The 14137-nt window shown below is 40.6% G+C and overlaps 1 protein-coding gene across 4 annotated transcripts in view; it reads right to left on the bottom strand.

The window, feature by feature from the left end:
* EXOC6B (exocyst complex component 6B) overlaps positions 1-14137 on the bottom strand; it is a 313881-nt gene that overhangs the window by 250006 nt on the left and 49738 nt on the right. For all 4 annotated transcript variants that reach the window (XM_063337243.1, XM_063337242.1, XM_063337241.1 and 1 more), the window contains exons 2-4: positions 9090-9255; positions 2183-2230; positions 24-114 (exon numbers count right to left, since the gene is read on the bottom strand). In XM_063337243.1, the coding sequence (XP_063193313.1) occupies positions 24-114; positions 2183-2230; positions 9090-9255 (305 nt within the window). The remainder of the gene's footprint in view (positions 1-23; positions 115-2182; positions 2231-9089; positions 9256-14137) is intronic.

Consider the following 14137-nt stretch of genomic DNA (forward strand, 5'->3'; position numbering starts at 1 on the left):
AAGAGCAATTTCAGATTCCTCACCAGGAAGACACAGTGTTAGCTTATCAACCGTCGCTGAAATATTTCTCTGTTGTAATCGGCATTGCTTCAGCTCTTCCATTGCTATTATCAACTTTGGAAAGGAAAAAAAAAGTTTCACTAAGAACAGTAAACAGAGCAGAGAGGATATAAACTGCTTTACACTTGTCATGACCATCCAAACAGTAGGCTGGCAACAAAGCCTACTCTGATAACCGGAGAGCTCACCGAGCACTGAAGAGCATTGCTGAAGTAGGGAGGACAGGCAGCTTCAGGTTGTTTAATCGAGTAACAGAAGCATTCCCTAGCCTATTTCAAATAAGCAAGCAGCAAAACCAAAGCCATCAAAATACCAGCCTTGTAGCACGTCCTGTGAATTCCAAAAATTATTTCCCCTTCCCATTTTATTCATCTCTTCCCTACTCCCTCTCCAAGCTACTCTTTTCTAGTTCTTCTCAAAGACAGGATGTGGCCGCTTGCTCCCAGGGGGATTCTTACCATCACAAACTAACAAGGATTTTTAAATGCCCAGTCTCCAGCAGAAAAACCTGTGCATCTGCACAAGGGCAAAACAAAGATCGGTCATCGCATATTAAAGAAAACTCTTTGGTTTCTTTTTTTCCAAAAGGCCAGGTCGTGGATTTGTCCTCTAGAGTACCAGCTTATCTCCACAGTGCCACACTGAGTTTGCAAAGTCCTTTTGAAATCCCAGACTATTCTACTCTTGGAGGTGAATCCTCTGTTCAGGAGAACACAGAGGTATGTTTATTTGATTCAGGAGGGAAGCTGCATCACCTCCTCCCCAAAGGGCATTTTTATCTTTAATCTTTATTAGAATAATTGGTCTGATGCAGTCCAACATGCGGATTTTTCTTCTTTGTTTTTCAAACACAGTGCAGCTGACTGAAATAGCAATGCCTGCATGTACTTTCAGCAAAATGAAGTCTGGGAGGGCAGTAAAAAGGAAAATAGAAACGCTGCAAAGAATAGATTTATATGGAATATGGGCAAAGCAATGTGAGGAGGACTGTCCCTGGGAGTTCTCATACATCTTCATCTTAGGCACTTGAAAAAACAAACACCAGTGCCTTCACACATACTCATCTCTGAAGTTCTCCCAGTCTGTTAATGCTCCCTTATGATGAAGGGACAGAAGAATGAATGTGGTTAGAGGCACATCATATACAAGACATGCTCAATCACTTCCTTTTCTCCATGCCTTGATGCCTCTACCCATGCAGCTCAAAAACCATCCTGACTTTAATTGCTGCTGTACTGCACTGTGAGGTGGGAGCCAGACTCCAGCTCATATTCATAGAATCATAGAATGGTTTGGGTTAGAAGGGATTGTCAAAGATCATCTAGTTCAACCAGCCTGCCATGGGCAGGGATGCTTTCCACTAGACCACCCCCACAATAAAAAAATATCTTCCTTATGTCTAGTCTAAACCTACCCTCTTTCAATTTAAAACCATTGCTCTTTGTCCTGTCACTGCAGGCCCTAACAAGAAGTCTCTCTCCATCTGTCTTACAAGCCCCCTTTAAACACTGAAAGGCTGCAACAAGGTCTCCCCAGAGCCTTTTCTTCTCCAGGCTGAACAACCCCAACTCTACCAGCCTTTCCTCATAACAGAGGTGGTTCCAACTCTCTGACCATCTTCATGGCCTCCTCTCAACAGGCTCCAACAGGTCCACATCTTTCCTGTACTGAGGGCTCCAGAGCTGGATGCAGTACTCCAGGTGGGGTCTCAGTGCAGAGCAGAGGGGCAGAATCACCTCCTTCAACCTGCTGGACACACTGCTTTGGATGCAGTACTGTTATGAACTATCCCGTTCACACCACTCAGGACTGCAGGAGCAAGCCCACAACCTGATTATTGTTGCTTCAAGTCCATCCTGCTTCCCAGGCTTTGCCTTCCACTAGCTTTCAATCCACAAGCAGTAAAAAAGAAAAATCACTTCCCAACACTCTCACACAACTCATCTTTCATGAAGAAAAGCAAAATACAGGAAAAAGAATCAATACACACTTTGATACCAATGACATGTATGCTATTAGTTAATGCTGGACAGTTATTGATGCTCCATGTAATTTGCCACTAGCTAGCACAGTCAAATAATGGAAAAGCAAAAAAAAAATAATGAATGAATGTGGCACTTACTTCCTTTCCTTCATTCTGCAGCTTTCTGTTGGTGTCCGTCACTTGATTCTGCAGGGACATTGGGGAAAAAAAGACAAAGCATGTCTACATGTAAATCAGGACAATGTTTTTCACAAAAAAAAGAAATCATACATAAACACCATCACTTTTCACACAACCTTCTCTTGCATGGCATAAAACAGTTTATTAGCTGATTTAATAGCCATTGCTATTCTGGCACACAGGACGCCCACCAACAGCCACACAGCAAATACCAAAGATGCCACAAAAGGATTTTCTTCCCCTGTTACTAGAGAAAAGTAAAAGGCAGCAGGATTTAATACTGTTGCATGGCAGCCTCAAAAAGCTACAGTTCTAATGGATCAAATTTTGTAGTAGATGCTCACATGCATTCTCATCTTAAAGCTATTTTATGTGAGCGGTAGAGGTAGGACATAAGCCTCATAGAATTAAACATTCCATCCCCAACACAAAATAGATTACAATTAGGTTTTAACTCATTAATATCACAGCAAGAAAAGAAGTCTTCAATGTGGGCTTTACCTATAAGGTTCAAATATTTTCTTTTAGATCTTCAGATGCATCTCCCACTCCCCATACCATTCTCCTCCTAGCTGGTATAAAAAAGGCATGTATTTTCTTTACTAAACCATCTTTCTGTATTATCCTATCAACCTGGGGCTCACAGTTCAAAAATTTCCAACTTTGCAAACTTGGCAGTTCCCTGGATAGCAAGATCTCAGCCCTTTACGGCTCTAGGCTTTAGTTCAACTCAGTAAAAACACACATGAGAACAAAGCTAAACTTTAGACTCGTCGGGATAGAAAATAAGCAGCTTACACATTATTTAGACAACAAGTAGAAAGACGACCTTGGGAATTCTCCTGTATACTCATTCAAGTTCAGACAGGACAAGGCTTATAAATACAGATACCATCTTCTACAGACCAGCTGGGATAGCTGAAGAAAATTACGCAAAGTTTCAAGTAAACATGCCCAGCTTCAGGTCTTTAGCAAAAGCAGCCAATTATAAAGGTAAATACCATCAGAGAAGGACTGCTCAGAGTTCAGGTGCTTCATGTCAGTCTGAGACTAACATGCCATAAAATTATTTTTATTTTCCCATAGAATACTCTTTTCACAGCTACTAAAGCTGTAAATATTCATTTCCAGCTTCATCTCTGTAAGATGTCTCAGAGGTTTCTAGTTTTACAGTCTTACTATGCAGTGGAAGCTGCTTCTGGACTTCAGCCGGCATCATCAAATTTTATGAACTAATTCCTGTGTGTTTTCAGGAGTTCTGTTCATTCTACAGGCAAAATCAGTAACAGAGCTTGGACAAAAGCATGAGTTGTGACACGGAGCTCTCAAAGTATATTCAGGAGCCTAAGATCACACAAACCAACTTAAGATCTTTGTTTCCTGATGCTTTTCAACAATTACAGAAACAAGCTGAATTTTTAATGAATTTATCACTACTTAAGGAACATCACTCGTTGATGTTTTCCAATTATCCAACAGAATGTGGATGGTGCACAGAGCAGCAGCAATAACAGAGCAAAGCAGGACAAGCTTCACAGTGGCTTCAGAAGGTAGCAGCCATCTTTCTCCTTTTTGAACACACCGTGAGGCTCCCAGTTCAGATAGGAGGGGAGTTCTGTATTAATATATAAAAAATTGATTCAGGATCCAATTTGTTTCCTGCAGACTATTGAAAGATACTGGGCAACAATGATTTCCCAGACTGGTCCAAATTTCAACGAGAGGTCTCACACCAAGAGGCTGGTGTTGCTTCAACGAGCAGAGACATCCAGCCTCGCAGGCTTCCTTTTATTTTAACACTGGCCGTGCTGGTTTTGAAACTTACCGTGATGTAAGAAGAGGAGTCATCCCATGATCTCCTCACACACAATTTCTCTATAGCATCTGCATCATATTGCTCCCCCTTCTGCAGTAGCTTCAGCTCTCCTGGCTGCTTGCCCCGTGCAAAAACTGCTCATTTCCTTTATGATGTATTGAGATTTTACGAGCAGGAGCACAGCATCTCTTCCAAAGATTATTTTATTTGCTTATATCCTGAAAATCCCACCAGGAAAAAGGAATCCATGTAGGGTAATTTAAAACTGCTCCTAAAAATAATGCCAAGGCTGTACTAGTCTTCTGTTAAAATTACATATCAATCCCAGCTAAAGCAAAAAGTAAGAGTATATTCTGTCCTTGCACACTACGAGTTTTCAGGGGGTGGAGGGTTGTGTTTTGTTTTGTTCTTAAGGTCTACATCCACACATTGAAAAAAATAGATGATTATTTATATAGACTCTCTGTAGACACATTGAAGCTTTTCAGACGAAGAGATTTTATAATCTAAGACAGATGCACAGCAAGGGGGGACAGACAACAGGTGGGCACATGTGAAGAACGAGACAATGGGATCACACAAGGGGCTTACGAGATGCTCAAGTTGTTAGTTCATTCATCTATATATGGAACATGTGGTATGGAGCAGGGCTTTGGTTTGGGGGTTTTTAAACATCACTCTGCTGTAATTTAGAGAGCGTCAGAGTGATGAGAGAGAGGAGCAAAGGGCACTGGAGAGGAATCCTGGGAATGGACCTGAAGTACACCATTGTGACCCTGCACAGCAGGGCTGATTCCATCCCTCTGTCCAACACCCACCTACCGCTGATTTTCACCCTCCTTAAGAAAGGGAGGGTGACTGTGAAACAATCCTTAAAGTTGGCAATTTATGAACTTCCCAATCTGGAGGGTGCACCCAAAGACCAGGTTCATTATCCACCACTACAGTCATTCTCCCTCCATTTATCTAACTCCTGTGGGAATCCACTGTACGATCGTTGCACTTTTAGGTCACTGCTGCATCCCGGGGCCGCGAGATTCCCCGCTTGGTTTCACACAGGTGAAGGTGAGCTTCCCTTCACTCTAAGCTTCTCAGTTTTAGTAGATCTGCCTTCACCTGAATGCAGTAAGCAATAAAAAAAAATGCTTCCTATTCATGTTCGCCCCCACACACACACTCATAACTTCACAGATCTTATGACTGTACAGAGCAGAATGGCACATGTTGGAAGAGATTAGAATTGCAGATGGCTTTTCAGAGAAAAGCCTTTTTATTAATTGCCATTCAATAGTGGCAAGTGTGAAGTGCTAAACTTGGGCAGAGATAACCAGCCACATAAAAGAGGACAACAAATGATTCAACAGTAGCTCTTCAAAAATGGACCCAGTGACTGATCACAGTACAAACTGAAGAACAGCCAATGCTATGCTTTTACCAAGAAGGCAAGCATCACATGAGTATGCATGAACAAAATCCTATAACACACCTGAAATAACCCTTCTACAGCATTTCACTGGTGACTGATTGCCTTCCTCAGCTTAGAAACCACACTTATCACCAAAAAAAACCCACGCCAAACCATGCCAATTGGAAGGACTTCAGAGTAGGAAAGTAAAAATGGTGAGATGCCTAGAAAGCACGACCCTGTAGGATGGATTGGGGCTACCCATCATACAGAGGACAAGACCAGAGAAGAGCACTCCTACAACCTCCAACTTCTAGAACTACTGCAAAATCAAGAAGGAATAATCTCTCTTTTGTGCTTGACAGGTCAAGAAGTAGTAGACCTAAAAAAGACTTTTCAACTATGTAGCCTGAGTTTCCTAGAGAAGGAAGGACAGCAGTATCTGGGGGAGGGGCTAACATTAGAAAGGTTAGATAAAAAATTATAGGAATGACACAGCTGAAGAACTTCTTGCTTAAGAGAAAAAAAGATAGACTAGGTGACTTCCTGAGGTTGCCAGCAGCCCTGGGACTCTGTGATCCTTTTCCCTTTGCACCTCAAGTTGTGTTTTCCAAGTTGAACCATCCTAATGATCTATCTTTGACCTATTATCCTAACCATCTATCTTTGACCTTTTAATTTCCACTGGAACCTTTATGAGATGGGACAGCCCGACTGGTACATGGTTTCCAAGACCCAACAGTACTGTGCGTTCATAGGTTTGATAACAGCTCAACACCACACTGTTCACTTCCTAATGAGGAAAAACATTTGTGCAGTACAAGACACGAAAATGTTGAAGATGTGCAACACACACAAAAAAAAAAGCTAAAGCAACAAGACTTTCCTTGGAAACCCTATAAAAAATTAAGAGTAAAGAGAATTGCCATGGTGAAGCTATATAGTTTAAAAAAAATAAGCAAATGCAAAAAAAGTTTTGGTTTAAAAAAAGTCTTATGGTTTAAATATCATCCAAATTAAGGAGACACCTCTTTTAAAACGTATCCCATGGATTTTTAATTAACTTACTTTTTTATCCATACATAGATAATTCATCAGTGACCCAGCATCTCTTGAAAACAACACAACATTGCCTAGTGCAGAAATTTATTGCAGAGCTGCTCTTCTAATTGAGAAGATGAAGTTCCCAGTTCAGTGCTAGCATTTCACAGCGCACAAAAGCAGTACAAAAAGTTTAGCCACACGGCCCTGATCGGGTTTTAAATTGACTTGGGGAAACTGAAAATACAGCATTACAGTAGAGGGGGAAGAGGGCAGCTGTGTTACACACAAATGGGGGAAGATAATGCATCCAAGCTCATACTTACCATGTGCACTATTAAAATAATGAACGCTGATATTTCTTCAAGCATGATATTATACAAAATACCCCAAGGCTAGAAGCACACGAGTGAAGATACATACTAGCGATGCAAGACGGAGGGCATTTATTTTATTGCTGGTTGCACGTATGTTCAAAGACCAGCACTATTGAGAAAAAGACCAAGACCAAATAGAGAATGAATAGCTGGAACAAAACCACTCTCACCACTGGACCCACGGATGATTCCCCAGGGAAACCCTTACAAAGAGGGCTCAGTATTTCTCAAATAAGTTTCTGTGTATATTTTTCCCATGTGCTGTTTTATAGATCACATAGTAATGGAAATCAAGAGAGATCCTGAGGGTACAGAGATGGACTTCACAGTGCGCCACCAACAAAGTAGCTGTTTGTAGAATGGGAAACAGCAACAAGCATTTGCAAACAAACAATGTGGAATTCTTGGCTAGAAACAATAGCTTAAAAAAAAAATAAAAAAATACTTCTTTCATGGTATTTCCAATGGCCTCATCCTGCAATCAACTGCTGGATGACTCCTTGCCATGAAAAATGCCATTGTAGTAATATGGGTGCTTCTGGTGTCAGGACACCCCCACATGAAGGTGTTCCTGTAAGCATGTGTCCGTTTGTAGCATGGAGACCCTCTGTAAAGCTAGAAGCGTGCCAGGAAACGCCAGAGGAGAGGTAGCTTCAAATGAATAAATAAATGAAAAGCAGTAGTCAGCACACTAAATCTAGAGTTCTTCCTTCTTTTCCAGAAAACTTGCTTTTCTGAGATATTTTTTCCCCCCTTATTTATAACTTCATCTTTTCTAAATGCCCATTGAACAGTCTCCCACACTCCTTGACCCCCAGAGAAAGATCCTTCTCAACAGGTCCGACTCCACTCAGCCAGAAGATGTGCTGCACTGGTCTCTGGAGACAGTCTACACCTTTTTGGGTGCCACACAACTCAGACCAATTCACTAAGGGACTGTTCTGGGAGGTCGCTTTTGGTTTTCAAATCAAGGTCGCATCTTGCTGCTGCAGCAAGGGATGGCACAGCAGTCTCCCCTATCTCTGTTCTAAATTGTGTAGGAAAATAAGGAAGGTTCTCTGACCTCTGACACCAATTAAGTTATTGCTGTGCTTTTTTTTTTTTTTTAAATACGCTCCAAATTGTGCAATACTTGTATTTTAAGGCACAGTAGCCAATCTTCAACTACAAGCCTGCCTGGCCTCCAACACATAGGAACACCTCCAACCTCTAGGTCTTTTTTCTCCACAGAAACCTGCCTAGTTTCCTTCCCACCATTTACCCACATTCTGATCCTACTAATGGCTTTTTCCACATACTACTAAACACAGTTTTTCAAGAAATAGGTAAATCCCACCTTTCTCTCATCTTTCTGCACAGCTTTTTTTTTTTCTGCACAGGCCACAATATTCGGAAAGACCATTCCTAGCTCTAACCGTTTTACTTTCTACATTCCCAGCTCTAACCATTTTACCTTCTATAGTTAAGCCAATTAAAACTGGAGATGCTACTGAAAAAGAATCAAGCTGTGCGTTTGTTTACACAGTCTTTCAATATTTAGTGAAATTAGTAATTATTTTTCACTACAGCTCCTGCTTACACCTGAACCCCTGACAATGCTCTGATGTTCATTTGCTTTATAAATATTAACATTTCACTTGCCAACATTGGGCAGACACCTCATGACTGTAGAGTCAGATCTGCATCAGACCTTTTGGTGATTTGTCTCAGACACAACACTACCTGTAATGAGAATTCAATACCAGATGAGGCACTAGGACAGGTGCTGCTACAGCAGACGTACTTGTGACCGTAGAGCTTATTTTTGCCTAAGAAATTGGTATATCAGGAAAAGCACGTCTCCTAATGCAAAACAGACTTAGCTTTAAACTTTCTAGTGCTTTTAACATACCACACTGTTCCAGTTTACCCAAATAACTGTCAAACTTCAAATGACTAACCTGTTGCTCCAGGAAGAATGAAGATATATATGTTTTAATTTTTTTATTTTTATATATTGTTATTTTATATATTTATATATTTTTTTATTTTTTAAGTTTTTTTATTTTTGTCTAGAGCAGAGATGCTCTAGACAAAAGAAAAGGAAACATTCACGTGGTTTCACAGAATCCCAGAGCTGTTGAGGTTTGAAGGTCCAACCTGAGGTAATCTGGTCCAAGCCCCCTGCTCAAGCAGAGACACCTAGAACTAGATGCCCAGGACCACGTCTAGACGGCTTCCTCTTACCTTCAGTTTTTGAGCTTCTCCTCTAACTTTCAGCAGCTCCGTGATGGAGTCCACAAAGCCCTGGTAATGGAAGTTGCACATTTTCTCAATCTCACGATCATGGTTTCTGATTCGTGCTTCTAGTTTTTCCATGAAACGACCGTGTTCTTCTCCATCATAGACAGACCTAAAAAGATGATGTCAACATTGGTCAAGATTCCTATATCTGTTACTGTCATTACTTACAAGAAATATCCAAAAGATGAGCTTTAAAAAAAACCCTCCTGTGATAAAGGGATAGTTCTGCTTTTTATTTGTATACACTAGGCACCAAACTCAGGTTTGAAAAATCTTTCTGTTCCAGCCCTTCTTTTTCCACCTGTCAAACACCAGCTTGATGTTCCCTCAGAGACTGCAATGCAGCCGACCCAGCACTGAATGATCTCAAACAAAGTCTTCATGCTCTTAGTGATCAGAGATGGCTGAGTTCTATCTGCTATCATATGCTGTAATGGTGAGCACTCCTCTTGGGCAATTTTCTGGATGTTCTTTGGCCTTCAAGGGTAAAAGCTACAATGGAAAACTATCACTTCTACAGCTGACAAAATCTGTTTCCCTTCCCACCCCCAACTTTGCCAACACAGTTAGCCCTGTTGCTGAAAGGTTAACACAGCTGAAGACTATCTTGGATGGAGGCGTCCCTATCAGTTTGGGTAGTGTACACCATGCAAGCTGCAGGTAATGAGTAATCTTTGGTACAACCAGACAAAAATACTAGTGTTAAATGTAAGGGTGGAAGTTAAAAAAAAAAGTCTATTCTTCATATTTTCTTAAATTCCTCCCAACTTGGAAGAGAAGCTTGAACTGCCACGTTAAAACACTTTTTGTTCTGTCCATTACCCACGCACGCTGTCTGGTAATGATGATTATTTCCAACCACTTTGTAAAGCAGCCTAGAAGGCGACTCTCTCATCTGCAGAAAGAGACACTGTGCAGAAGCAATAGATCATGACTGCAAAATAAGCAAATGTTACTCTAGGAGAGGGATTGTGTCACACCCTGAAGTGATATGGGATTTTTAGGGTGTTGTTTTCTTGTTTTTTTTTAAATAAACATAGATAATTTCTACAGAGTGTGGAAATCACAACCTCAGACTTGTCTTTGTGAAGTTTTAGTATTTTGAGGAGCAGTGCTAATTCCTAAACCTGAATTCTCTCCCGGTCCAAAAAAAACTAAGTACATAGTGAGCATTATGGGGTCTGAGCTTGTACAGTGTCAGAAAGAAAGGCTAAATTAATTATACACTGGGCTCCATGCAAAAATTACAGATAAAAGATGGGGAATGACAAAGCTGTAACAAGCTATAAGAATTAAAAAAAAAAATTTACTAATCGCAGCAGGGACAAGCAACACTTCAGAAAGAACCAGAAGTAGATGAATCCAACTGGACAGGTTACATCTTTCTGCCTGATGTGATCCTCCAGTGTGATCTGTGTTCACAAGTCACTTTGGAGAATCCCACCTCTGCAATCCACAAAGGTCTCAAAGAATACAAAAAATACTAAGACAGGAACAAAGATGAAGGAAATCTATTTAATTATCATGCTTTAAAATCTGCCCTGGCAATTTCAATTAAACAGTTTCAGTAAATCAGTCTCATTGGCAAACAAAAATGCCAAATATTTATAAGCCTATTTAAAACTTAATGTAAAATAACACAGTCACAAAAAGTAGAAGTCTTCAAAGGTGACCATATCACCTTCTTTATTTCAAGCTAGAAGCTGGTTGGTGCTAAAGGTGAAAAAGAGATATAACTTCCTAAAATTATATGAATGCCACCACTAGCATCCTCACAGCTTAGCAGAATTTTGCTGGTAAAACATGAAAGTTGGAGACAGAGTGCCATCTAGTGCTGCACAGCCTCTTTGCAGGGTCCCTCATGAAACTCAACCAGGCACCCCTGCTCTAACAAACACCTAACTCAAAGATAATTCCCATACAATAAGAAAATAAGATTAGGCAAATTGTGTTTTCATTCAAGTATAAATTTAAAAAAAATAATTAAAAAAAACCAACCCACACACCAACCAGTAATTACGGGTGCCAAATAAATGCATTTCCATTCAAAGGAAAATACTGTCGGCGTTTACAGAGGCATCTATCAATGGCAGGAGCGGGGTAGGGAAGTCTCAGAATTACTTACAAACTCTAGCCAAAGTTTCCTTTGGAGATGGCTAACCTAAGACATAATGGCCCAATGACTAAAACACTTTTTTTTTAGCCAAACTCTAGCATAAAAAACAAACAAACAAACAAAAAAAAACCAGTGACAGGCAGCAACGAAAACAGCATCTTAAATGTTGTCTCTAAACTTATATTTAAACAAACTCTGTATCTTCCCTTTTGAGCTCTCCTATTCACCTACAACCCTCCCTCCAATGCAGAACCAGCACCATTAACTTCCATCCTCCCTCTAACACAAGGAAATGGACAACAGCCAAGCAAAGTCCCAGACCAAATCTCAACACGTTCCAAAGTTGCAGGATGTCAACTCTAAAGTTACGGGATATCAAGTTCCTGCTCTGTATTGAACACCATCATACAAGCAGACTACAGTGACTATGCAGTAACTCTTAGCTCAAAATAAACCATGTAGGGACTCAGTTCGATTGCAAGAACAAAAAATTTATCCCCTGCAATCAGGTCATGTCCCAGACTACCATCATCATCTTTGGTTCCTTGACTCTGGTAGAGATCCACCTTCCACATCTGTTCTTGCCAGTACCCAAGGTACAGCATTACTCTTGGAAAACTACCCTTGTGATCCCATATCCTTGACCTTTGTGCACTGTTACCTACCTAGCAATTGACAGCTTTCTCAAGACCAATTCTGGTTCTCACCTGATTCACTCAACTGAGCACCTTCATTATGTATTTCTTCCTTTTCAGGAATACCACATCTGGGACGTTGTATTTTCCACTTCTTGCCTACCAAACCTTCAGGACACCCACTGCCGTGTTCTGGATCTACAGGGTCTCTCCAGCTCTACCTCATTTCTTCTGCACATACACTCTGCTCCTACTAACATCTCTCCTAGTTCAAACACTAATTATAGGCTGATCTAGATCTTCAGTTAACTGTTCTCAAGTGACTAGTAATTCAGAAGACATTAGAAGGTGATGCACAAAAAGATTTCTAGAAAGAATGGAATCTTACATGTATATTTATACCCACTAATAATTTATACCCACGACAGCACATAATGCAAAAATAAAGAAAGGAAAACAAAAATAAAAATTAGAATTGGTTTGGGCTGCTCACTCTCTTGGTTCTAAGTAACAAATCACTGTGACAATGCTATAGAAAATGATCCTTGAGGCTGCCTTTTTTTTTTTTCCTTTGCTATAAAAAATTGCTGGTCAGATAGCTTTAGTAATAACCCTCCCCCACAAAAATCCATTTGATTAAAAAAGTCTGAGAAAGAGTGGTCTGTCCTGCATGCACTTATCTTCTAACTCCAGAGCAGGCTGTAATTCTCCAATTGAAGACTATGCTTAGTGACAGATCTGTCTGGTTTATATTTTTTAAGTACACTCACTAAACAAAACCATTTAAGATGACTTTAAAAAGTTCTTGGATTGTATTGTTAGGTTTCACAATTTCTGCATTCATTAAAAAAATCTACTTTTTTTTTTTTCTCTCAAAAGGTCAACTGGAAAAATCTTTCCAGGAAAGCCATAACAGGAAAATGCATCAGGAGTTTCCATTTGCAGCCTTACATTATTGCAGAGTTTATCGCTCAAAACAGGGGCAACCAAACCTGGCCCACACTAAGCAGCCAAACCATTAACAACAGGTATGGCGTAGACATGGACTTGTGGCACAGCCGGATGCTCAGGTGCCTTTTCCATTTTCCAAGTGTCAGAAAGTGACTGGCAGCTCACGCAGAAGGACAACATGTTGATGGGGAACGTGTCACACCTTCATCCTCACCCCAGCATCCCAGAGCCTCACTCAACTCTGCCTGTATTCAGCCCCCACATTGCACTGGATACTCTACTGCATTTTCCATCGCTTCTTCATCCACAAGAGCAAAAAATGGTGAAAGGGCAGAGGTTTGGAGAATCCAGCCCAAGAGAAGACTGAAAGAAACAAGTCCAGCTACCAATCTCCTTAAAACATGCTCAGAAGCAGGACATCTTGGGTTCTGCCATGAAGCACCAACACAACTTATGTTCTCTCCAGCCATGCTGTAGACACTTCATCTGGCTGTTCTCAGGCTGGCAGGTCCTATACCAGACACCACATACACACTGAAAAAATTCCAGAGGAGCTTAAAGTTATTGCACATGTATAAATTAATGCTAGAAAATATTTAGGAACTAGCTTTGCAAGTCCTTCCTATGTCTCATGCTCAACTGGTTAACAAGAGGGTTTCAGGCAGCCTCAGAGAAGGCCAAGCCGCGAGGCTGATCCTGCAACTTCATGCTCAATGAGAGCTGCCTGCAGGACAGGGACTCAGAAGCAACCTAAATAAATTCAGCTGAAAGTACAGAGGAGGGAAATCTCTAGGGGTGAAATGAGAGAGATCTGGAACAATGCAAGGAGGACATTCTGGGGACAGTGGAACAGAAGTGACTTGCTTTTGTTTTCAATTAATAAGTGGAACAAATTCCTGAGTCTGTTGTGGACTTCAATTTTATTTTTTTCCCCCCTTTAAACTTCTGTAGTGGTTTTAATCCCTGAGAAACATTTTCTTCTCATTAAGCTACATAAAAGCATTAGCAGTTTGTTTAATCTTATTCTAACTTTTGTAATAAACAAATTAACTACTGAGCAATGCAAAAAAAAAAATTTCAAGAGTGGTGCAACAGCTTCATGGAAAAAAGGTCAAAGAAAGTTTGCAAGACTAATACCTGTTTAACATCTTAACTGTCAGAGTTCACAGCTTCAAACTTGTGCTTCACAAAGTTTATCCGTGTACTGACACAGCATTAGTAAGCTGTACTCCAAAGACACCCCCCTTTGTGTATTACACCTGAAATTACCTCAGTGGAAAAGCAAGTGT

Source organism: Chroicocephalus ridibundus, chromosome 5, assembly GCF_963924245.1.
Source record: "Chroicocephalus ridibundus chromosome 5, bChrRid1.1, whole genome shotgun sequence".
In the NCBI taxonomy this organism is placed as follows: Eukaryota; Metazoa; Chordata; class Aves; order Charadriiformes; family Laridae; genus Chroicocephalus; species Chroicocephalus ridibundus.